Source organism: Cynocephalus volans, chromosome 9, assembly GCF_027409185.1.
Source record: "Cynocephalus volans isolate mCynVol1 chromosome 9, mCynVol1.pri, whole genome shotgun sequence".
NCBI lineage: Eukaryota > Metazoa > Chordata > Mammalia > Dermoptera > Cynocephalidae > Cynocephalus > Cynocephalus volans.
In genome coordinates, this window is record NC_084468.1 from 20624010 (window position 1) to 20650243 (window position 26234).

General features: G+C 36.9%; 1 protein-coding gene across 1 annotated transcript in view; it reads right to left on the minus strand.

Moving 5' to 3' along the window:
- Nucleotides 1-1414: 1414 nt before the first annotated feature.
- The window catches only part of PPARGC1A (PPARG coactivator 1 alpha), a 92556-nt gene continuing 67736 nt past the window's right edge, over nucleotides 1415-26234 (minus strand). The window contains exons 8-13 of the mRNA XM_063107644.1: nucleotides 19069-19984; nucleotides 18413-18517; nucleotides 18139-18259; nucleotides 8442-8563; nucleotides 7944-8095; nucleotides 1415-3016 (exon numbers count right to left, since the gene is read on the minus strand). Of these exons, the coding sequence (XP_062963714.1) occupies nucleotides 2913-3016; nucleotides 7944-8095; nucleotides 8442-8563; nucleotides 18139-18259; nucleotides 18413-18517; nucleotides 19069-19984 (1520 nt within the window). The 3' untranslated portion in view covers nucleotides 1415-2912. The remainder of the gene's footprint in view (nucleotides 3017-7943; nucleotides 8096-8441; nucleotides 8564-18138; nucleotides 18260-18412; nucleotides 18518-19068; nucleotides 19985-26234) is intronic.

Genomic DNA, 26234 nt, shown 5'->3' on the forward strand with positions numbered 1-26234 from the left:
AGTTCATGGAGAAAAACTATCTTCCTGGTAACACTATTTCTCAGGCTGGAGGGGACATAAATTAATCCTTGACATGAAATCTGTAGTCTTGTCTTTTGATAAGTGAGAAAACAAAAAAATAAAACCCCAAGTGTTTCACTCATGTCAACAATCCAGGGCACAAAGGAGAATGTATTTAAAATTGGATCACAAAAAGTTAAAGGCAAAATAGAGAACACATCTGGTCCTTGAACACATAGTAGGATTTACTAAATATTGATTTTTTAAAAATAATTTATTGCTCTTAATAGTCTTTTTATTTTATTATTCTACAACAGAAGATACTCAAAATTCAGAAAGAAAGACTGTAAACTTTAGTTTGGCGTTCACACAGAGTTAAAATACCTGCATTTAACCTACAGAACAACAAGAATTAGGCGGATTAACGATGTGTTACTGTTGTAACGCAGAACCTGTGAACAAGTTCTTTTATTTCATAGTATTTTTATTGCTTTCTATCTACTTAAAAAGAAGAAGCCAAAAAATCAAGCAAGCATCCGACAGGACAGACAGTGGATTCACTCAGAACACAATATGCTGGTGATAAATGAATGCAGCTATCAAAATTAGCTGCATTGGCCTGGGGGTGAAATCCATTTTATAAGATCATGTTGGATGGGAGAAAGGAAAAGAACAATTAAGTAGTAGGTATATCACGTCTTCCAGAAAAGTCATGTCAGCCAAACAGTAATCAAATCTCAGTTTAGAAACTGGAATACACACTCCAAACTTTACTGAATTCCATTCCGGGGACTTCACACTCAGATGAAATCCTGATGCTCAAAATGAAGGTTTTTTCTGAAGTTTTTATTGAATTTAGCAGAAGCAATGTCATCGAGAACAACATCATGGTCACGTCAGAGGCCATGCTAGTGCAAGTAGAAACACTGCTTCTGCAAAAGCTGAATTTCCCAAATGAAGCACTTACACTCCAACCTGACAAATGCCATGCATCCTAGGTAGAAAATTTCCACTGGCTTTATTATTTTCATCATCTCATAATTTATAATAAATAGGCTATTTGCAACTGATAAATATGTCTCTTTAGTAAACAAAGGAATGAAATATCAGGATTTATACAGGATGCATAACTGTAAAAAATACAGATAAATACCATCATCATACTCTGCCAAGGGAAAGAGATACTGGCTTCAAAGATAGTCTTCAGACACACATTAATTATTGTAAAAATCATACTGTAATTATTACCTCAGCATTTTGTATCAAATTAAAATCACAAAAATTAAAACAAAACAGCATTTTAAAAAGATTTTTGACCTCTAGTTTTCAAAACTACTGTTGATAGAGAAAATAAAAACATTTCTTAATGGTTACCCATTGAGAGACTTTACATAAAATCATGATATCTTCTAGAAAAATTTTAGATGAGAAAATTTCATTCCCCTAACAAATCCAGTGTATAAAACTTCAAAGAAAAACAAGCAACAAGAAAATGTGGAAAAATATCGCAGAAGTGGTTAATACCTTTAGGGGACTAGGATATTTCTTGACAAGATGCTTAGATAGAAGCTCACCTAAGCCGGGATGGATTGCGTAAAGCATCGTTTTGTTTTGTTGCACTCAACAGACACACACACTGTCTTTTTTTTTTTTTTTTTACAATCAAATATATATAAGCAGTAAGTTCAGCTTCTAAATATGTTAGTGTACAATAATCGTTTCACCTCATAATTACATTTGAATATTCTTGATTAAGAAAAATTTAGCAGTTTTGAAAAGAAGGCTGCATTTACAGTGCATAGCTGTAACAAAAAAAGAACATCATTGTATAGTATGTACATAAAATAAAAATACTCCATTTAACATCTGTAAATACTTAACTACATCAGAGAATGTAGCAATTACACTATCTGAACACATCCCAGAGAGTTCTACCCAACTCTCATTAGTAATGTAACACCGTGTCCGCTCCTCAAAAAGAACCGCTGAACAAGCTGCACGCTTGACCATCGACAAGGCTTTTGAAATTTGCGGTGGAAGATCAACATTTTGGACATATACATGAGTGTCAGGATAAAGGACGAACTACAGAAACTTCAAAATGTTAGGAAAGTTTAGCATTCTGGTGCCCACAGTATCCTCTCCCACCCAGATTCCATGGCAAAAGAAAAAAGGGAGGAAAGAGAGAGAGAGAGAGAGAGAGAGGATATTAGTTCTATGGAACCTGTGGTTTCTTCAGGATTGTCATATAATCACTACGTTACGAGAGAGCTTGCTTCAAGTTGATTTTGCACTTTCTTAAAAAATACAGTACAGAGGAGGCCAATGCCCAGACATCAGCGGCTGTCATTTTAGGGTGGTTTGTGGTTGGTTGGTTAGTTTTCTTTCCTTTTAAATTTGTGTATTTTTTTTTCCATTTGAATAGAATATGAACATTTTGAAGTTCTAGGTTCTAAGTGTGTCTTCGTGGAACTGCTGCCATTTGAAGTGATTTGCCCTTGCACATTCTGATCGGGTGCCCCCAGTCTCCACAAGTGCATGCACATACTTCCCTCAAACCAGGTTCCCGTGCACACATACGCGTGCACATGTGCACACACACACACACACACACACACACACGCACACACATCATCACTAAGAGACTCCAGAGAAAGCAAATCCGACACCCATGAATAAACGTGTGCTTACTGGATATCATTCTGTCTCTTGCCTCTTCAGCAGCTGTGTTCATGTAAACCATGGTTGTGGTTGTTGTTCTTGTTGTACTGTTGTTCTTTTAATTTGCTTTTGTACAGAGAGTGTAAAGTAGGAGAAATTCCTAAGTATGACTTGGAATAGTCTGTTAGGGAAGGACGCGCTGTCCCGTGAGGTATTCACCATCCCTCTGTCATCCTCAGTCAGGGAACATGTTACCTGCGCAAGCTTCTCTGAGCTTCTTTCAGTAAACTATCAAAATCCAGAGAGTCATACTTGCTCTTAGTTGAAGCAGGGTCAAAGTCATCTGAGTTTGAATCTGAAAGAAACCCAAGCCAGGTTAGATACGTGCTTTGCTAATAGCCATTAACTCAATCATTCCAATCAAAGATTACCTGATTCAATAGCAACTTTTCTACACAATATACTTTAAAAAACAATGCACAGACTTTATTGGAGAGTGGGAGTGGTGTGCTCTCAAAAACACTCACCCATTGACTCATTTTAGATATAAATATTCCTGGGAGGTAGGCAGAGCAGACTGTAGTATTTCTGCTTTATAGAGAACCACCCTCCCATTGCTCCTGGCATATTAAAAGACTTGTCCATGATTCCTCAACTTAATTGCAGAGGTAAGAGTAAAGTTGGAACTTTCCTATTCAATGGTATTAATTTAATTGAGCATAAAATCAGGTTGAGTGGGAGAGAGAGAATCATCAGCACTTCCCCTAATCTCCAAACTGCTGTCCCCCTTCGAGGCAGGAGGGACATATGAACTGGCCATCTACTCCACTACCTCTGGGATCCTCAGCAACAATGGTGCAAACTCTCCCCAGATTAGAAGGTCTAGGGAAATGCTTCACATTCCAAGAGGGTATGTTCAGCATCTTTACTCATTAATAGGAGAAAAAAAATATGCAGGTATAAATAAACCCATGCTCTTTCTTGGATCCTTATCCTAGTCCATGTCAGCTTTTGTGCAAATTTCCACAAGTCACTCCAAATAACCCTTAACAAATTGATTATGTTTTAGCAGTGTTGAATGTAAAGTGAAATTCTGTGAAATATTTCTGATTTTTCTCTATGGACATCTTTGAAAAAAATCAGATATTTCTGCTGGTCTTGCAAGAAAGAGGGTGGCTCTTGCAAATACTTTCATTCTTTTAAAAACATTTAAGTGAAGGAAAAACAAATCCTTTCTGGAAAACATGAACAATTCTACTAAAATATGAGTGTTTTTCTGTTTTTCCCAGATTAAGTTACAAAATAGAAATGCTCGAAGTGACAGATGACTATAGTACTAGATAATGTACAGGTACAATCACTGACCTAACAAGTTGTTTTGCTGAAAAGATTACAAGGCCCCAAGCTCTCCTGACCCAGCCTGATTTCCACCACCCCAAGCTTTAATCTACTTTCACCATTTTAGATGGCAGAGACAGAAGAAAAAAGAATTCCATTTGCAGTGTACATCAAGATGGAAGATTTTCCCAGCAACAGCACACTGTGTGACAAAAGTCATCGTGAAACTGTCAAGAACATATATACTTAACTTTCCTTGGAGGGAATTTTGAGATTATTTTAAGTGTCCTAACTTGGAATTATTCTAAGTAAAGCCTAGAATTTTAGTGCTTTTGTATTTTCATTAGCAAATATTAAAAATATTGTGAACGACAGTTCTCAAGAGTTTCTTCTCTGTGAAATACAGTGATCATATACATACCCACTTACAGGGGCATACTATGTTACCCAGTGGGCAACCAAACAATCTTCTTTTGTTGTATGATATAGAATGTGGGTGTATGCAATTTTTGAGGCAATAGCATCTACTCTTTCACTTTCTCTCTCACTAACAGAAGGATATTGGAACACAGTAAGGGATATTAAGATTTATATAGGAATAGCCACAAAGCCCCTCTATTTTTCAAAAGAAATTGCTGTAAATAATTATACCATATTAATAGAAACAAATCACATTACACTTGGATTTCTAACATCTGGAAAACCATCAGCACAAAGTAGGTACTCAAATTAATGTTTTTGAATGAATGTCTTACTCTCAAACACCAGCATATTATTAAAGCCATGGTCGAAAATATTTGTGTGGGGATCTGAGAATGATTTACCAATGAATGGCAAAGGTATATATAAAGTTATGTATATATTCAATATGCTGATAATCTAAAACATTTCAATGAGTTAAAAAATTTGTGATGAATGTGTTATCTCATTTTTACTGTATGTTTGAATTCTACACCCCACTAATTCCTGGTCAAAATTAGTATATTCATACTACTGACCCATTCTTCTGTTCTAATCCTATAGTCCATATTTAATTTCTTTCTTTCTTTCTTAATTTTTTTATCAAGTTTTTTTAGAAAGATCCATTTGTTTATAAGACAGTGAAAAGAAAGACAGACTACACAGACTACACAGACACAGAGATTTATAGAAAGCTGGACTTAATTCCTGGCTTCACTATGGTAACCTTGATCAAGTCACTTTAAATGCAATGTCTCATTTATAAAACTGGCTCATAAATAGTAGCTGGAATAATTATTATGTTTTGTTTTAATAATATTGTAGTTACCATTACCTCATTTCAATAGTAGAGAAATAGGATGTGTGAGGTAACTAAATTTGGTGGAGTAAATAAAAACAGAAAAAAAATCGGTTAAACCTATCTAAAATGATATGTCACCTCACTGCGTGTATGCATGCGTGTGTGTGTGTATAACTTTTAAATTCTACTTTTCTCAATTAATATTATATAAGTTTATTTCCTCTGTATTTTGCTCTGTATCACAACATTTTGCTTCATTCTGGATACATGTAAGCTCCCAGTCCCTCTAAGAGTCCAGTATATTCTTATGGTCACTGTATTTAGTGCCCACACACGCCCTGAAGCATTTAACTTGAATTCTTCGGGGAACAAAGAAAAGATACATGACAATTTTGTTGCGTTTCAAAGCTGGCCCCCTTGTTGATTCTCCCATTTTAAAATAACTTTAAATTTCTCACTTCTTCTCATTATCATCATTTTTAATGATAATCATAGCTATTATTTATTGAGCGACTATGTTATGCCAGACCTTGTGCTAACAGCTTCACAAACATTTATTTAGTGTTTACAGCAACATTATAAGGTATTTTTTAAATGAAGAACTAGAAGCTGAAGGAGCTAAATTGTTTGCCCAAGGTCAGTGGTAAGCCAGGTCTGCAAACCCAGGTCTGCAGGATTCCAAAGCCAGGGCTCTTCTGACTATGCCATGCCTACAATCAGAAAAATTATCTCTCATGCCATGGTAGAGCTTGAGGGAACTGGAAAAACCCATGCTACTACAATGCACATCAAAGGTACTCTTCAGAAAATACAGAGCGAGCTTAGCAATACCAAAGTTTCTATTGCTGCTGGCTAGGCAAGGAGATAACGAGAAGGGAAGCATTCTTCTTAGAAATATTTTAGGGAGGCTCTAGTTCAATTCAGAAATACCATCCAATCCTCCCAGTACCAGTGATGAATTATGCTCTACAGGCCCCTCTAGGTAGCTTATTTTAAACTCTAGATGTTTTGAGAGACTAGAAACACCTTGGCCTTCATCACTGAAGAAAATAAGTCAACTCGACTCAAGACTTCAATCTGTCTTGACTGTTTTTATCAGCCAACATTTGAACAAATGACTTGCCACGTTTTATACTCTCATCCCTAGGCCTCTATCTCTCTAACAGTCAGCCAGCTCTCCCCTGCTTCAGACTATCTATTTAGCTTGTGAAGTGAATTACAGCATATTCCCTCTGAACAATGCACATCACCTATATCAATTACACTAAGAAGACATCACTTCACTGGAAGGGAGAAAAAAATTCCCTGTATTTGGTATTCATTTCTTTCTTTATGCCAAACCAGAGTAAACGCAAATAAATGTCTAATAATGCTGAGGAATAGATTTATATGTTAGTTTTATGGTTTTAATTATAAATTAATTTAAAATAATTATGTCATATTCACAAGACATTTGCCACTTTTCTTCCTTTGTTCTTTCCACGAAGAATGTAAAGGCTTACAATACACACATTAGATAAGGAATGACATGCAATGGAACAGAATTAAAATTGAAATGAAGGTGTCCATTGTAGCATTATCTGTAATATCAGAAAATTTAAAAATTGAACAAATGTTTATTTATAATGAAATGATTAAACATGTTACTATTCGCCCAACAAAATACTGTGCAATCATTAAAATATGTTGATAAATTATTTTAATCCTGTGAGTCACGGGAGAAAATAAATTTATATAATGTTAATTGAGAAAGTAGAATTTAAAAGTTTTATATATATATATTTCTATTGCTGCTGTATACGTGTGTGTGTGTGTATGTACATATATATGATCTCAACTATAAAAAATTAGACATTTGAAGACAAAATACTTCAAGGCAAATCACTTGGTTGGTAATAGTGCTTATCTCTGGGTTAGGTGATTTTATTTTTCTTAATACTTTTTTATATTTTCCAATTTTACTCCTTGAGTTTGCAAAATCTTTAGAATAAGAAAAACAAATATGTATGTATGCTTCAGTTTCCTTATCTGTAAAATGGGGATGATAATAACAATATCTACCTCCTAAGATAGTTCTAGTAATTAAATGAAAAAATCCTCGCAAAGCTCCTACACAGTAACTAGCACAGTAACTCAACAAATAACTATTTTTTTTAAAAGTAAGTACAGCATGATACCATATGAAATTTGATTTTATCTCTCAAGTTGTAATTCACAGAACGTGATTATATTTCTAAGAGTCTGTGAAATAACAAGGAAAAACGCAAGATTTTTGCATATTTTGTTCTATAAAACAATGATGGGAATGCTATGACTTGTACAAAAAGATTCAGGATATGCACAGAAAGCAAAAGCAGATTTCAAACATACATACACACACAAAACATAAACAAAGGTAGATACACACAATATACTACACACACACATGCACACGCACAAATCGTGCAGAATTTCAGCACCCGGGCAGAGAATAAAAAGAACTAACTTTCGCCCTTTATTGCCAAAACATAAGCCCCTCACTTCTGAAACTGTTTTAAACATTAAAAAAAAAAAATCTGAACTCAAATATTCCCTCTAGTAAAATAAAGTGATAGTCCAACCCAAGCTACCTATGGATTACGTTTGCTACCATTTTGAGCTCTACATTATGGATTCTTCATTCCACATACAATAAAATCCATACCTAGGTCTGCATAGTTAGACTTGAAAAATTGCTTGCGTCCACAAAAGTACAGCTCGAAGTCAGTTTCATTTGACCTGCGCAAAGTGTATCCATTTTCAAGAGCAGCAAAAGCATCACAGGTATAACGGTAGGTAATGAAACCGTAGCTGTCTCTGTAATGGACAAAGAAGACAAGTTTGAAGTTGGTGAAGAAGCATTAGCATATAGGACTGTAACCCTTTCTACTTGGGGAGACTTGGCTGGTGCCAACACGTGTGGCTCTGCATCCATTTATCAGTGTGATTGTCCTGTCAAGCAGCTAAATACTTATTTCTGAGACAGGAAATCTCAACAAGAAAGATTAATAAATAGGGATGAGAGAAAATAAATAAGGTTCTGAACTCAACATGTCATCTGTCAAAGCACTTACATTGGCAACTCCCATCCTAGTAATCTTACAGCCATAATTTTTTTACATACGTCAGCTTCTAAACAAGAAATAATCTTGAAGATGCTCACCCATCATCCCGCAGATTTACTGTGCACTCTTCAATTTCACCAAAAACTTCAAAACGGTCCCTCAGTTCTGTCCGTGTTGTGTCAGGTCTGATTTTACCAACATAAATCACACGGCGTTCTTCCTATGGGGGGGGGGAGTCAGGAGAGACTTTTTGCTAGTTCTAGAGATAGGAAAAGAGTTGAACCTCTAGCAACATTTGTAAACGTACAATAATGCATACTAGGAATTCACAGAGCATGCCAGTGACAGCAAAACGTGCACTACAACTGAAGGAAAGACTCTGCTTGAACTGAGTTTTAATTTCCATTTCTTCAATATCAATCTCTTCTCTATCACGTGCATTCTCCGTAACTCTCCTCTTTCCTACTTTTTCTATCCATCTCTCTTCTCACATAAACATTTATGTGTTAGAAAAGACATTTATGCAATGTGATGTTCTTTTATCACTAAACTGCTGAACAATACCTACTAAACATTTGAACACTTGTGACTTAATTATTAATCTTCAAAATTGGTATGAAACTGACCTGGCTTTCAAAATTATTTAATTTCTCATTAAATTCTAATAGTGAGATGTACAAATTTTTATATCCCCCAAAGAGCAGTTCTCCAACTCTGATATAAATAAAAATCACTTGGGGTGCTTGTTAAAATGCAAATTATTGGGGTTTATCCCAGTTATACTAAAAAATAATTTTTAGAAGATAAGGTTCAACGATCTTTATTTTTAACAAGCACACCCCAGTGCTTCTGATGCAGATGGTCTGAAGACAATAACTTGAGATATACAGTCTTAAAATGTAGGCCATTTAAGCCATGGGTCTCTGAAGAATAAGAGCTAAATAAAAGAGGCTATAAATTTCACTTTGCCAATAAATCTAGTCTTATTTTAAGATCAGACTAGAGGGGTGTGGCCTAATTTTCACAAGTGGAGTCAATATCATCATAATCTGAAAGTCATCAGCAATTTATTACCTACAAAATATGGGAAGAATATTTTATAGCCTGAGGATGAATTTCTTTGTTAAAAACATGAATACAATCTTCATGTAAGAAACGATCCTACATCTCTTATTCCAAGAAGGCCAAAGGTGATGATATCTCTCAAAACTGAGAAAAGGTTTTTTAAGAACATAAGGAGTTAATATAAAGAATGTGCTTCCAAGTTAGTCTGTATGTCTACAAGTATTAAAAAGAATAAAATGAATTTAAGTTTACAGAGATTTAAGTTAGATTGAAGCAAAGGCCAGGAAACATAGGACTAAGGTACAGATTTAGCTTGTCCAAGAGTTTTCTTTGGATGTACTGTCTCCAATATAGAATGATGTAAAAATTAATTTAGGCTTAAGGCAAAGAGATGACCTACACTATTTACTGAATGTCTTTCCTTTTCATATGCCTAATATTTAGCAAAGAATATGGCAAAGATGGACACTCAATAAGCATTTGTGAAATGTAACCAAACAATTCACAATTCCTAGATGATCTGATCATCTATTCCTGGTCTTCTTTTACCATATGTAACACTCCTGTCTCTATTTGCATCAGAGAAGTAAGGTGCTCTGAGCTCTAGACTCAAATAACTATCTACTTGACAGCTCAGGTTGGCTGTTCCCTAGGCACTTCAAACCAGACCAACCTTACCCAAACCAAACTCTCCAATTTTGCCCTCTCGTTAAGTAGTCCTTTTCCAATGTTCTTGTGAAAGTTAACACCATCTAGCCATTTATTCAGGACAAAAACTTGAGTGCCTCCATCACCTCTTGATCCCCTCCACACACCCAGTCCCTCATTAAGTCCTGCTGATTTTTTACCTCCTAAATCTCTCTTTAGTTTGTCTCCTTTATTCCCTCTCCCCTAAGCCAAGCTGCTGGCTTTCTTCTTGGACTAGTATAACAACAGCCTCTTAACTTGGATCCCTGTGTTCATGTTTACTCTACTCCAATTCATTCTTTCACTGCAGTCAGAATAGTCTTTGCTAAAGAAGCAGAATTCCAGACATGTCAATTACCACCTAAAATATTTAAATGGCTTCTCATAACTTTTAACAAAAGACATAAATCATTAAGAAGACCTACAGGGCCCTGCATGGTCTGGACTTGTCTCCATCACAGTCTATATCTCCTACATCCCATTTTTGCTTTGACTCTGTTTTCCAGCCACACTGAGCTTCTAACAGTCCCTTGTATATACCATGCTCTCTCCTTCCCACAGCCTTTGCAAAAGCTGTTCCCCTGCTACCTGGAACATCCCTCCCACACTGCCCCTTCCTGAATCCCTCACATACACATACTATCTAGAATTACATTAAGTTCAAAAATCACTTCCTTTCCGAGACTTAAGATGAGGTCAGATTTCCTATTAGCTGCTCTTATAGAAAAGTCAATTTCTCCTTTATAGTTACATACCCAATTGTAATCAAATAATTAATAGTTTCTTCATTGTTCAATGTGTGCCTCTCCGCTACAGTAAAGGCTTCATGCTAGTAGAGATCACAGATGTCCTATCTCTACTCTAAGAGTAACTAAAATATAACCAAGTCCCAATAAATATTTGTTGTAAAAAACCAATCAATTTCCAATTAATTATTTTTTAGCACTCAGCCTATACCCTTCATTACATCAAAAATGCCTAAGTGTGATCCTTACTCTCTGAGACTCTTCAATGCAACAGGGAGTGAAAACTGGATTTGGTGATTTATCACAGAAAAACCCTTGCCCAAGTAGCTCAGCTTAGTGGATTAACAAAGGTTTCCATGATTTGTTTTTACAGGTTTAAGTATAAGAAGTGTAGAGAAGCTATATGTTTGCAGGGCTCTCACTCATAAAAATTGCCTCTGGAAATCAGAGGTGGAACTCCACTGAAACAGTTGATTAAACACAACTCCTCTGACAATAGCTATTGAACCTAAATAACTGACCAAGTAAAGTACAGCAAACAGAGCCAGCTGCCTGATTCACCTCCATGCAGATTGTATGTCTCAATTGAAGGCTGTAATTGTGTTGTTCCAGAGCGCCTAGAACATCCTGGCAGTAAATAAATAGAAATGGATGGAGAGGCTCATTCTGGAGCAGTGTTGCACACTTCAGCAGGGGGATCATAACACATTCCTTTCTATTTACGCAGCTAGCTCTAGCCAAACAGCCAAATGTGATGGGACTGTTATCTAAACTTAAACTTCCTGGCGCCTGCTCGCATGGGTGTTACGGATTTTTTTTCTTTAAATGAGCCTTTTAGGAAAGTTACTACTGTAAAGAGGAAAAGGAGGGGTGAATGCAGAAGAGAGAAAAAGAAATTGAGCCATTGCAAAGAAATTGCTCAACTACCATTATGGGAATACACACAGCCTATGTATTAAAGGAAATTTGAAGTTAAAGCTAAAATAGACCATATGTACGCCCAGATGCAGACATATTGGGACAGCCTCTGAATTGCAGCTTTACACAAAGTTGTATACAACAATGATCCCACAAAAAAGATAAACCAGAGGACCTTTTATAATGGATACTGATACATTCTGCAATAAAAAGAAGATACAACCTCAAGGGGAAAAACAGGAAACCAAAGGGCTACACTACAATCACTTAAATTACCTATTTGTCTATCATCTCTTTTTATGAAACACAGGAATGGGGCCATGCCTTGCTACTTCATAAAGATCATAGATGAAATACGTGTTGAAGTTCTTATTTGAGAAAATTATTGAAGTAGTTGGTTTTCCTAGTGCTAAAACTGAAAAGAAAAGGCATCCAAAGTTCTAGAAAGCAAAGACAAAAATCTTTCCAAGATTGGCCAAAATGTCTAGCAAAGAACCAATTCTTTTTAACACATTGCCGTTGTATTAGACAGATGAATAGATTTCATATCTTTACAAAACCTTAACATTTGCAGCCAATTTTTCAAGACATTAATTTCTAAACAGGAGATGAAAGGAAAAGAAATCAAAATGCTTAATAACATTTCCAACTTCTTAAAGGCTTGAAGGAACTCTAAACCTCTGGAAAAGGCTCCTTGAAAAATGATTTTCAGACCAGTTTTCACTATTGAGGAGGATGGAACATTTATCAAATAACTTTTAGCTTCAATTTTCACAAAAGCTAGTTTGCTGATGGGTGGATAATAAAATTGAAGATTTATGTTGTATTAACAGCTACAGTAAATCCTCATTATATCAAAACACAGGGGATAAATAAAAGACTGACTGAATTAACTGACTTTGCATTACCAAAATCTTTATCGAAAGGAGTATAGAGCCTCTCAATTAGGTGGGGAAAATATATTATGGTTGTTTCTCATCAAATAATAAGCTACTCCTGGTAAAAAAGATCTTGACTAAGTAAAGACAAAAAGCAGTAGGAAGGTTAATATTTATTGAACTCTAATCTATGGTAAGTACTATGTGTGATGGTTTTTTTATGGGTTATCCTTCTAAAATGTCCTGTAATGCTGGGTAACAAAAAGGAAGAGCCTAATATAATTTAGGTTTTGGTTTCCTCTCCATTTCCAAGTCAGAAGAATGTAAAAATTCGTCCTCCAATGCTACAAAAACTGCATGTCCATTTTGTCGATGAAAGATGCACATTCATTTCTAGATTTTGCTGCAACCTGACTTTCTCAAAAATTCCAAGGATATTATAAACACCATGGATGAGTGAATGGTGTACCTAGGTACTCTTACTAAAAGAAAACACAAGAGGGGTGAATGGCCATAGAAAGATATGAGCGAACAGAAATACCAAAACTCTGAAAAATGCTAAAGAAATGTGTTTGTTTTTTCTTTCTTACTCTTAATATTGATTACATGCATCTAATTCAGCAGGCAATCAATAAGTGCCTACTATTAGGTGGTGTTCTTAGGGGAGAAACAAAATTATAGCATTCAATTTTCCAAAGTTAATCCCATCCAAGTATTGCCCAGGAATATTCCCGCTTAGTGTTTAAGGCCAGATAAATGTGAATAAATTCAGGTTAGTCTACTTAAACACTAAAACATAAGTAAAAGCTAAGATGCAAGTAAATGCATTGATAAGCCAGAAAACATGAAACTACAGAGTATGCATAACTGCTTTTTAAAAGCTTTATTGAAGTATAATTGATACACACAAAAAATGCACATATTGAAGATATAGATTTTGATGAATTTGGACATATGCATACACCCATGATATCATCACCACAATCAAGGTACTAAATGTATCCATCGCCTCCAAAAATTTCCTTGTGTTTTTTTGTGGATTTGTTTTGTTTTACTGTGTGTGTGTGTGTGTGTAACAACACATAACATGAGATCTATCCTCTTAACATAATTTAAAGTACACAATACCTTATTGTTAACTATAGGTACTATGGTATATGGCAGATCTCTAGGACTTAATTCCAAGGATATTATAAACACCACGGATGCATGGTGTTTGTAATATCCTTGGAATTTTTGAGAAAGTCAGGTTGCGGCAGGTTGCCATAAAACTAAAGATTTCTAAATACTGAACTTAGAGTGATAATACAACATATATCTACCCGCATGAAATATCTCGTTAAAAGGCTTAAATAGAAAACTATTTTATTTTCTCCAAAAAAGAACAGCTCTGAGAAATTGCACAACTTTTTTTTTTTCATTTGGAAGAAGTATATAATTATCAGTGATGATACACTGTTCCTGGCTCCTGGGCTGCTACTGACCAAAGGAGAAGAAAAATGAAATGGCAGAGTCATTGCCCAAGCACATCTGGTTTGGGGTTTTAAGCACTGAGCCATATTATAATGTCTAGATTTGCCCTTTAAATTAACATCCTATTATCATGTTTTCTGGCAGGAAACTGTACAGATTGCAAATGAAGTTGGACTTAGAACTCCACAAGAAATTAGAGCAGTGACAGTTTAGAGATTAAGTACTACACTCTGGCTTGCTGAGTCCCAATATAACCTGAATTATTTGAAGCTGATGAGACTTAAAAAGGAGAGAGCAAATTGGTTATCGAGAAAGAGTTTAGATGGGAATTGGAGGAAATTGGAAACTGAAACAATGGCAATATTCAATCACAATATATGATTCTATATTAGTAATCACTAATTAGCAATGTTCTCTTAGCTTTCTGATTTGGTGCACTTGACCTGGGCTGGATTAAGACTTTTAGAGGCATAAGCAATGAAAAGTTTGTAGACCTAATCTACCTCCTTCTTATGGAACTCAAAATAAAAGCAGTACACACCACAAGAGAAAGGTAGAAAAGATTACTTTAATTTGTAAAAATATCAATTATTAAATTTTTAAAGATTTTTAAAATTTCCTTTTGGAGCTCTGTTTTGTTGTTCCCCTAAGTACTGTATGATTACTCTGATTAAGAGATAATCCAGCACTGCACCTAACATATTCCAAATGTAATTTGCTACTTATTCATTACTTTAAGGATGTCTCAAAAATCTAATGGAAATCACATACCCAATCAACTTAGGTGGACTGTCCTAGCTCCCTTTAAGCTGTTTCATGAATGACTTTTCAAACTAATTTAGTCAAGTGAGTCAAAAATCGTTGCATGCATCTCCATGCTCAAGTCCATAGAAATATGCTTTGCAAATGCTTTATGGCACAAGAAAGCAGACTATATGGAGGAGGGAAATCAATCAGAAAATCTTCCTGTGGGTAAACTCATTAAATAGTTCCAATCTGCCTTCAAGATAGATTTCAAAACCTTTAGCATGAGTTACATGACCCTTCAATATCTGCCTTTCACCAAGTTCTGTAGATGTATTTCTTGCCCTCGTGTGTCCCAGTGTTCTAGTTAATTAAATAGTAGTTTCCCAATATACCTTACTTTTTTCCAGAGACTTAGTATGAGCTGTAGCCTCTGCCTATAATAGCAATGTCCAACAAAAATACAATGCTGCATATTTAATTTTAAATTTTCTATGAGCCACATTTGAAAAAGTAAAAAGAAACTAAAAAATTAATGTTAATAATATATTATATTTATCTCAATATATCCAAAATATTAGCTATCAACTTATAATTCATATAAAAATATTCATGAGATATTTTACACTATTACTTTGTACCAAGTCTTCAAAATCCAGTCATACAGGGCATCTTAATTCAGCCTAGCCAAATTAGCCATATGGCTAATGGCTACCATATTGGACACTGCAGGTGTAGAAAACCTTTTCCCTTCCTCCCTTTGGATTTAGACCAATCTCACCCTTCTCAGGGATGCTCTCTCTTATTCCAAGGTCTAGGTGCCCACTTACATACCACCACAATGCTTTAGATGTACCTGGTATAATAGCATTTACCATACTGTATTGCCTATTTGTATATCTTTATCTGCTAGTGGATTTGAGGCTTCCTGGATGTGGAGACTATGATTTACCTAACTTTATATCCCAGGAACCTAGCAAATGTTTGTTGCAGAAAGAGTTTTCACTTATATGAAACAGAAATAGCATACAATTGTCCAATTGGGCACTGGTTCAACAGCAAATCACAAATCTTTATTAAGCACTTACTACCCATAGGTCATTGTGTTAGTAAGCATCCTTCATGTCCTTGGTTTTTTAAAATCTGATTTTCAAAAAAACCCCACAAAAACAAAAACTAATCTCAAAGCCAAAATTTTACAAATGCGTAGTTAATATAAGATGATTTAATATATGTCAAGTAGACATTTGCACTACTCTAAGTCCTCTTTTGAAGAAAACTGATAAAGATGGTGTTAATCAAAGAATTAACTAAGCAACTGGTCAACATTCATAACACAAAGGGATAGCAGGGGTAGTATCTGCTTCCAAGTTGAGGCTGGTAACCCAGAAACTGTTTCCAAACCAATGACACTCTTTGATCTATTTGGAAAGGGTCACACTAGCAAAAAGACTCCTGCCTCTCTTTGTTTATCTCCTGCTAAATTACCTTTAGAAGGCATAAAACAGCACATGTCATTTATCTACATGTTACTGATTAAAACATGAATCTGGCTTTGGTCATAATTGTGTTGTGTGCTGCCCAAATGAGCAAATATACAATGAAATTATTAATCTCTTTTTCATGTCTTATTTTTGGGAAAAAAAATGAAGGATTTTATATAATATGAATTTGGAAACATTGAAAAAACTATCTTCCTGCATGCTTGTTCAACAAGATTCTCTTTTCTAATGATTAACTGTAATGTGCCATATGAAAAAGCTTTGTAAACTATAAGACACTATATAAAAGTAAGTTGTTATAATTATTGAGTAGGCCATTAATTAAATATAGCAATATTAGAAAAAATTGAATTTTTAATTTTCATTAGTCTTTGTGAGTGCAACTAATGATACTCTAGAAAAATCTTAAAATCACTTCTCATTTGAAAGTTGAGAAAAATGAGAGAAAGTTTAATTCACACAAGGCCTTTGATTCACTCTTAGGTAGACTCAAAGTTAAATGGCAGCAAACACCCCAGAATTTAAGCCTCCACATTCATTTACTTCTTGCTTCTTTCTCCTTGAGTGCCTATAATTAGTAAACCTCTCATTTAACCTTTTTCTTCCAGCTAGTAACTGTTGGCCAATGCTTGACTCTGACTCTATTCATCAGCTCTTTTATATAGGTTTTTCAAAATTTTGTTGATGTTAGTGGATTTTCTTAAAGGCACCACATAAATCTAACCTGTGCAGTTAAAAATCATTTTCCTAAACCTTGCATGCAAAATATGGCAAAAGCTGATCTGCACTGAACTGACTCTTAGCAGCTAGCACAGGCAGGCAGCACCTGCAATGAACACAAGCAGTGCCAGATCTGATTGATTAGCCGTGACTCCCTGAAGTGCCATGTTGGGAAAGACTCTAAGGCTCTGTGGGGGCTCAGTGGGAAAGAGCTTCATGATCGATTAGGAATGCCTGTCATGGACATGTACTGGATGTCGACAATTGGAGAGTCTCATTTTTCCATCCAAAGCCTAGGTTGATAAGCAGTGGTAGGGAGCCCGGGTAAAGTCTCTACCCATTAGTAAGTAACTGCTGAAAAAGAATACTGACCTTTAGAGAGCAAACAAGTTCAATAGAACCTGGATCTTTACACAGAAAAGTCAGCACTATCTATACGTCAAATGAATATAACAACCTCTAGTAAGTGGTGCTGAAATCTGTAATGAGTTATTGAAAAGAAGTTCATAAGAAAAACGGACTTGTCAGCTACCCAGTTAGGTGTTGACCCATCACAGGTTAATAAATGATGACTTTCTTAACAAATGTTCCTCTGCTGCCTCCTTTAGACCTAACTTGAACCCAGTCTCTTCGTGGACAATCCAATGCTCATGTCTGCCAAAAAGACAAAAACTGAAACAAAACAGCAATTCCTCCTCATTTTCCACTCAGAGAAAGAAGCAACAGGAAACAGAAAGCAGAACTCATCCTGGGACCAGAGGAAACCGGTATCTGACTGAATGCATCTCTACTTTCTTCTTTTTTTCAAAACAAAAGTTAAAAACAGTAATGAACTTCAGAATGAAACTATGGATGAGAAATATACCAACTTAACATTTTGTTTTCCAGTAAGTTGAAGAATTGAAGACTCATTGACTATTTCAAAGCCAAAAGGCTGAAAATTGCCTATATCTAACAAAGCCTTAGCTTTACTTTTTTCTAGTCTACCAATCAAAAAAAAAAAAAGCACACAGAGGAAAAGAAACCCTCCTTGAAAGTGAAAATTAGCTGTGAGCTGCTTACAATTGCCTTCTGCCTCTGCCTCTCCCTTTGCTTGGCCCTTTCAGACTCCCGTTTCTCATACTCTTTGCGGTATTCTTCCCTCTTCAGCCTTTCGTGCTGATATTCCTCGTAGCTGTCATACCTGGGAAACACAACTTCATCATTAAGTCAACCACCTCAATTTGCACAAGCAAAATGAATAATAATTTGGGGAGGGACATAGAGTCTTAGATAATATCTTGTCATCTAAAAGACGGGACAAAAAGAGACGAGGGACAACGGCATGCCTCATTACCTGGGCCTACGGCTGTAGGGCGATCTTGAACGTGATCTCACATACAAGGGAGAATTTCGGTGCGTGCAGTGTCTGTAGTGGCTTGACTCGTAGTAGTAGCAGGATCTGGGAGAGAGGAGAAAAACAAAAATGGCGTTTGCAACTGCCACTTAATCCAAGTTTATCAGCACTATGGAACATCCTCTGGAACACCGTCTTACATAAACCGGCTTTTCTTTCTTCCTAGCTACTAGTGAGATCTCCCAGTGACAGTGTGTGATCATCTAGTCAGCTCAAAAGTCTGGGAGTGATGTGTTCTCTTTGAGCATCTCTTATTGATGTTAACACAGAGCACCAGGTCTGGTAGACTGTCAGCTTTATCTTGCATGGATCTCAACTATCCTGATACAGGGCAGTTCTCCAGGTAATGGAAAAAGTTAGATGAGCAAGTTTCTTACAAATTGCTCTCTCTGATCTGACTGGCTCAAGGCACTGTGCTCAGGGCTGACAGATTTAAGAGAACACAGGAAGGGATGTATGTGTAACAACATTCTTGTTAGTTGCAGCGTGGCATTCAGAAGGCAATGGTGAGGGGCTGGGCTGGCTTTGGATTTTGAATACTTTTCTTGACTTCCTGGGAATACTTTATGCACTGGGTGGGTTTTGACAAAGTTTACCTTGAAGAGGATCTACTGCCTGGGGACCTTGATCTTGACCTGGAATATGGTGATCGAGAACACGACCTGTGTCGAGAAAAAGACCTTGAACGAGAGCGCATCCTTTGGGGTCTTTGAGAAAATAAGGATTTGGGTGGTGACACGGAATCTCTACATGGAGAGTTAAAAGAAGAGCAAGAAGGCGACACATCAAACAATGAATAGGATTGCGTGCCATCCCAAGGGTAGCTTAGTTTATCACTTTCATCTTCGCTGTCATCAAACAGGCCATCCATGGCTAGTCCTGAATTTATAAACATAGGTAGTTTGGAGAATTGTTCATTACTGAAATCACTGTCCCTCAGTTCACTGGTCTTGTCTGCTTCGTCATCAAAAACAGCTTGACTGGGATGACCGAAGTGCTTGTTCAGCTCGGCTCGGATTTCCTGGTCTTGGAGCTGTTTTCTGGTGCTGCTAGGAGAGACCTGCTTGCTTGCCTCCAAAGTCTCTCTCAGGTAGCACTGGTCTGAATCTGTGGAAGAACAAATCTGCCCCTGCCAATCAGAGGAGGCATGTTTATATACTAGTTGTCGAGAGTCTTGGAGCTCCTGTGATATATTAATGCGTATTTCCGTTTTGGAATTAATTGATTGACAGTAGTCATGGTCACCAAACAGCCGCAGACTGGGCCGCTTGGTCTTCCTTTCCTCATGTCCACTGGTGAGCACTGAGGACTTGCTGAGCTGCGCATACAACTCGGATTGCTCGGGCCCTTTCTTGGTGGAGTTATTGCCTTGGGTACCAGAAGACTCACTGTACCGGGGCTTCTTTGATGGTGGTGGCACCACAGTCTTGCAAGAGGACTTCAGCTTTGGAGAAGCCCTAAAAGGGTTATCTTGGTTGGCTTTATGAGGAGGAGTTGTGGGTGGAGTTAGGCCTAAGGCAAAAAAAGAAAAAATAAATAAAAAGGAAGAAAGAAAAAGGACAGAGATGTTCTTAAATGCCGGAACACGCTTCCTAACTTTCCCAAGATTTTGGACAAGAGTTAAAATTGAGTGAAGAAGAAGGGACCTAAATTCATGACAAAACCTGAAAAACTGACTGTTCCCCTAAGCCTCTGTCACCAAGAAAAGATGGATCCACAATGCCAGGCAGCAGCGAGAACTGTGATATTTTGTATTTCAAACACCAATGCTAACAAATCCTGCTTCCCAGAAAACATGAATGTGTCACCACTGGCCTCCACAGACAAGGCATCACCAAAGCTCCCATTTTCAAGGGTATCACATAGGCTGCTTTATGAGAAATTAATGCAATGGGACTCGGGAGTCAAAGAGTAGCTTTAGTGGCATTTGTCTGCAAAGAACATTGTGGAGGATACAAGCAGCTCAGGGTTCCTTTTCCAAATAAGGAAATCTACCCTGGGAGCCAAAGAATCAAGTGACATAAAAAAAAAAAAAAAATGGGATGACAGTAAATGTGGGGTGGATGAGAATGACATAGGCAGCTTCAAAGTTAAGTTCAATAAAATACAACAGATGAATGCGGGGAACTGGAGCAACTGTGCAACTAGATGGCAATGATTCTTCGTCTCCACAGTTCATTAACTTAGTAAACCATGGCTAATGTAGGTATAATACATTCTTGTAAGCATAACTAATACATTCTGTCTAAAATATGGTTCTGCAACAGAAACCTAAGTGAACAGTAACACTAAATACTGCAGTGCCAGTGGACTATTTTATGTAGAATACACCACCAGTCAGGGTTACGAGACTGAGGGATTGAAATGAATCCAACCTTCAGCAACAAACTAATTAAATAAGTAAAAAAATAAAGGAAGAAAGGTGATTACCCATCAGTGGTTGTCTTTCTTGCTTTTCTGCAGAAAGGCTGAAAATTCCCTCAAAAGCCATTGTGAGAGAGTCTATGAAGCATAGTAGTTACCTCTTACATTTCACCCCTGAGCAAGTCCCACTCATCCCTTTGTGCTGAGGGAGAATCATTGAAAAATGGCTCTGGAGTCCAAGGAACTTTGAAGAGGGGCAGGATGGAGTTCAGATGACTTTCTGCTTACAACAGAACATTTTCGTTTACAATACACTTTCTATTTAGGAGGATGGGTGAATGCTAGTCAGCAAAAAGAACTTCAAGTCCACTAACAAGCCTGGGGTGAGACTTAAGGCAACTGCACGTTTCAAGGAAAAATTCTACCTTGCTGGAAAAAAAAAATAGATATCAAGAATCAAGTAGGTCACAGAAAGCCACTTGAAATGCTGACATGAAGAGGAAGACACTGTCTCACTCTTCTACTTTACAATAAAGAGATGGAAGAGATGGATGTTTTCCCTCAAATAAAGTATTTTACATCAGTACTTAGCAATTTGTATCAGTCGCAGCTAATTCTCCCTAAGAGAGGAAAGTAAGAGTACGAAAATGCTACGTGGTTTGACTTTGGAATTCCCTCCCAGAAAAGTTCAGAAAGACAGGAAAATGTAGACTCAAAGAGAAGGGGACACTGCCTTCCCTTCATGCCACACCTGAGTCTCAGAAAAGCTTGCCTTTGCTATCCGTCACTTTTGTGTGCCTCCATCACTTTCTAAAAGGGGGGTGACATATTATTGGATGAAACACCTGTGCCACTGACACACACTCCTTTGTTTCCTCTTTCATACATGATTAGGTCTTTTATTCAGTCTAAGAAATCCCTATATGGTCGATCTTTTCTTCTCTCTCTCTCTTTTTTCTTGTTTCATTTACCTTGTGCACTGTCCCATTCATACATACTGATTTCTACCACACGCCACGTTCAATGACTACTACAACAAATTTAAAGATACTAACTCACAGTAAAGAAATGGCACTTTCTCAAATACTCCTCATAGGAGCCTAAGATGCATAAACAACTGATGATGAATAATTTCTCTTTGCTGAGTAAATACCAGTCAAATATGGCAAATGAGGTAGCCCTTGAATTAGAGGAAATGACGTTCAACATCCCAAAATATAACTCCATAAATCTTTTCATGATCACTCCAATTTATGTATTTATTTAATTTTTTATTGACATATCATTGATTGTACATATCTGTGGGGTGCTGTGTTGAATCACCTCAATTTAGCCTAATTTTTACTTCCTTAATGATAGAGTTTGGAAGTGTTGTCCTGCCCAAAACTCATGTGGAAATCTGATCTCCAATGTGGCAGTGCCGGGAGCTGTTTGAGTCATGGGGGCAGATCCCTCATGAATGGATTTATGCTTTCCCTGGGGGATGGGGGTAGTGAGTGAGATCTCACTCTATTAGTTCCCAGGAGAGCTGGTTGTTTAAAGGCATCTGGCACCTCCTCTCTCTCTCTCTCTCTCTCTCTCTCTCTGTCTCTCTCTGTCTCTCTCCGTCTCTCTCTCTCACCCCCTCCGTCCCTCTCTCATCTCCTGCTTTCTCTCCCCATGTGATCTGCTCGAACCATCAGCTCCCTGCCACTTTCTGCTAAAAGTAGAAGCAGACTGAGGCCCACACCAGATGCAGCTGCCCCAGATTCGCAAGCCAAATAAACCTACTTTCTTTATAAATTACCCAGTCTCAGGTATTCTGTTATAGCAACACAAAACAGGCTAATACACTTAATAATTTACTGTCAAGATCAATCACTTGAACCTTAGACATTGCTATGTACTCTTGCTTATTTCTTTCTGAATGTGAATTATATCTTGTTTGTCCAAATAGGTTCTAAACTCTTTGGGGGATGTTGCTCAGGCTTATTTGTTGCAAAAATTTTTTTTTCTCATTTTTATTTTTCTTCTTCTAGATTCTCCTTTAATAGTGGGTCTCACAATTCAGCCTTCCAAGGATCACTTAGGAAGCTGGTTAAGCATTTTTAATGACCTGGTTCACGGACCACATGTGGAGAATCACGGCCTCAGAGTGTCTCTGGCAGCACAATACTTTGTACTCTCAAGGTACTCATATTTTGATTGACATTCTAGATTTATAAAAAGAAACTCTAAACTTCAGAAATGCCAAATTAGGCCACCATTAAAGAGAGACTAGTTCTAAAAATAACTCAGATGTCTAGGGATTTTAAATATAGAAATTTTTTTTAGTCTTGAAAATTTGAAACCCTTGTCCTCATACCTAAGCTTATTATCCCTTTAACAACTGGTTCTCAAGTTGTTCCTGGGAATGGTGGCACCCTGATTATACTTCCTTTGAGTTGAGTACAAAGCCCTTACCTTCTTCACATGTAGCCACCATGTGGCCGCCGAACAGACATTCATTGAACACCCACTACCATGCGCTGGACGCTACGCCAGATGCTGATATTGCAGGGACTCAGTCCCCAAGGACTTCACGGTTCAATTTAATAAGGAGGCAATTCTTTCTAATTTGAAGTAAGTATATGCTCTTGCAGATATGCTTAGAATTTCCAAAAATATTCAGAGACAACCAATTATGCCCTATGAGTGAAAATATCATGCTGTAAATTTCTGATGGCATCCCTTGTTGAAACAAGTAATACTTGATTATTGAATGGAAAATATTTTAGAACTAGTGAGTAGGTGAGTAGGAGGAAATAATTTACAAAGTTTACTAAACTTTTTACTATTTACTGAAATGTCTTCAATCAGAGAATATCTTACAGTAAGACTGAGAAATCTCATGGATGACAAGACTTTGTATCCAAGTGCCTAACTGAAAATCTATTTCCAGAGATAGTTGAGACCCAAACCAAACCAAACCAAAGTGCACACAGCATTTTTTTTTTCCTTTTAACATAGTGTCAAACTTTTAAGAGCTGCTGATGGGTCAGGCAAAACTAGTTCTATTTCTCTAACTTCACCCGCTCTATCCAGAATTGTCCCCCCTGCAGTAGAAGGGAGGTCAATACTCAATCCCTTAATGCCACCACTTTTGCTCATCTTCCCACTAATCGTCAGACTCTTGATTTCAGGCCACCAGCCTAAATCAACAGTGCTAATGCCTTCCATAACCTCTGGATTATTTCCTGTGTGTTGATTTTCTGGGGAATGTGTACAGTTTGGTGTTGACAGTACAAGGTATATTCCGTGCTCTCTCTTGAACTTAGCAGGTTTTGACAGATTTATGTGAGGACAGATGGCCATTACAGGCTGAAGGCTGACAAGAGGCAGTTCAGAGCATTGTTAACACACTTGCACAAACTCTCAGCAGTGCAGCTCTGTGCAGAATGTAATTCAGACTATAGCTTTTTTATTGCTGCCTATTTTCTTTTGTCAAAAGAGCCTGCTGTGCAGAGCAACAAACGGCTGCTATTACCCGGAATGTAATGGGTGTCAGACAAATCACGTAACACAAACAATCAAGAGTATGTAGGTCATATTTCAACAGAGCACAACCTTAGCAATATTTATGATTACTGCATTGAAATGTGCTCTATAATAAACAAGTACCCCTACATCACTCACACTCACGCACTTCGGCACAGCAAATCTGGGAGAAGTGGTACACACTCTACAGTCTTTTTAAATGGACCTCTTATTTAAAAAAAAGTTCAAGCCAAGTTTTGTTTTGTTTTGTTTTTTATTATGCGCTATAAACAATTTTCTTTCAGGAGTCCTTTTGGGGTTTTGTTTGTTTAATTGAATGACTGATAAATGCTGAGTCCTTTGCTCTGTTTCTTGTGCTTTCACTATCTACCCAATGACTTCAGCAGGACTTTTTAATTTTTTTTGGAATAGTTTATAATATTTTACAGAATCCACTGTTAAATCTGCAACTTACTTATGATTTTATTTAACAGTGGGATTTTGCTCGTGTTGCACACCAATTCAGGTACTTGAAGGAAAAGAATAAGGAGAAGAGTTTCTAATTTGTTTAAAACCTCACCAAAATAGGAAGACTCCTCAAAGAAAGGTGTGTCACTTGTCCAACTCATATTTTAGGCCTCAAGAACTTCAAGTGGGTTTCAAGAGAGCATAGGGAATACCAATTCACTCGGTGTCAACAGTTAACTCTACACCAGTTGTGAAAATACTTAGTTGAAAGAAGCTCCTCTAGTGCCCCCCACACCCCTCATCCTCACTTCCATAGGATTCACTGGAGCTCCACAAGATCCAGCAACTAAAGCGTTAACACTTGGCACAGCAGAGCGTCCTCCTACTCTGGTCCTCTGGCAGGCATCAGTCCACTCTGACAGCGAGGGCCCTGCCTTTACTGCTTTTTAAGTATTTCTTATATCACCCTTGATTACTGAGGAACAAGCTGGCTTTGCAGAACATTCCTATGACATGTGCCTAATTCCCCAACTCTTGCTCATGGAAGATGAAGATATGATTAATTGGCCCTGGTGTACTTTCCCACAGAGCTGGGGCAGGGACAGAGAAGACCTGGCATTCCAGGTATCTACCACCAAACCCCAAAGCTGATGTGGGAGAGGAAATTACTTTGTTATCCTTGGCTTAAAAGAAATGGAGCAGTCCCAATTTTAGAAAAGAAAACTGAGGAACAAGGGAACTATTGTTATAGACATTGGGTCAAGAAGAATGAGATTGAAAACAGAAAAGGAAGGATATGGTTGAAATATGGAAGCAATTCCTGACAGTAAGAGTTGCCAAACATTGAAATGGGCTATAAAGAGAATTTGTTGAGTTTCCCTTTCTTGGATTCTTCAGGCACAGGAATTGATTACATGACCTGAAAAAATTACTTTCTAGTTCTCTGATGCTATGGTTTTCCTTTTTAAACTACCAACTACTGCTCATATTTTCTTTGGTCTGTTTTCCCAAAGACATGTCACACACAAAACAAGTACAAAAATGTACAGCAAATTTATGCTGTTTGTCAGTATTCCTTCCAGCAAAATGAAATTTTAAATGGGAAGTCCAAAAAAGACAGTATAAAAATTTACCTAGAGGAGAACAAAAAGTTATAAATTAATTTATCACTGAATGTTTTTTTTTTTCTTTTTTTCTTAATTGCAATTTTGCTAAAATGCTGACATAAACCATGGGAAAACATTTAGTGAGAAATAAGTAACATCAAATCACACATCCACTGTGATTAAAATCACATGGAAAAACATGTATCAATAAAGGAAAATAATGCTAAGACCTAGTTGTGTTAGGGTAATGAGACTTCTGATTTTTCTCTTCTCAAACTGATTTACTTAATCAGATACAAAATAGTTGTATTGATTTTACAATGCTTACA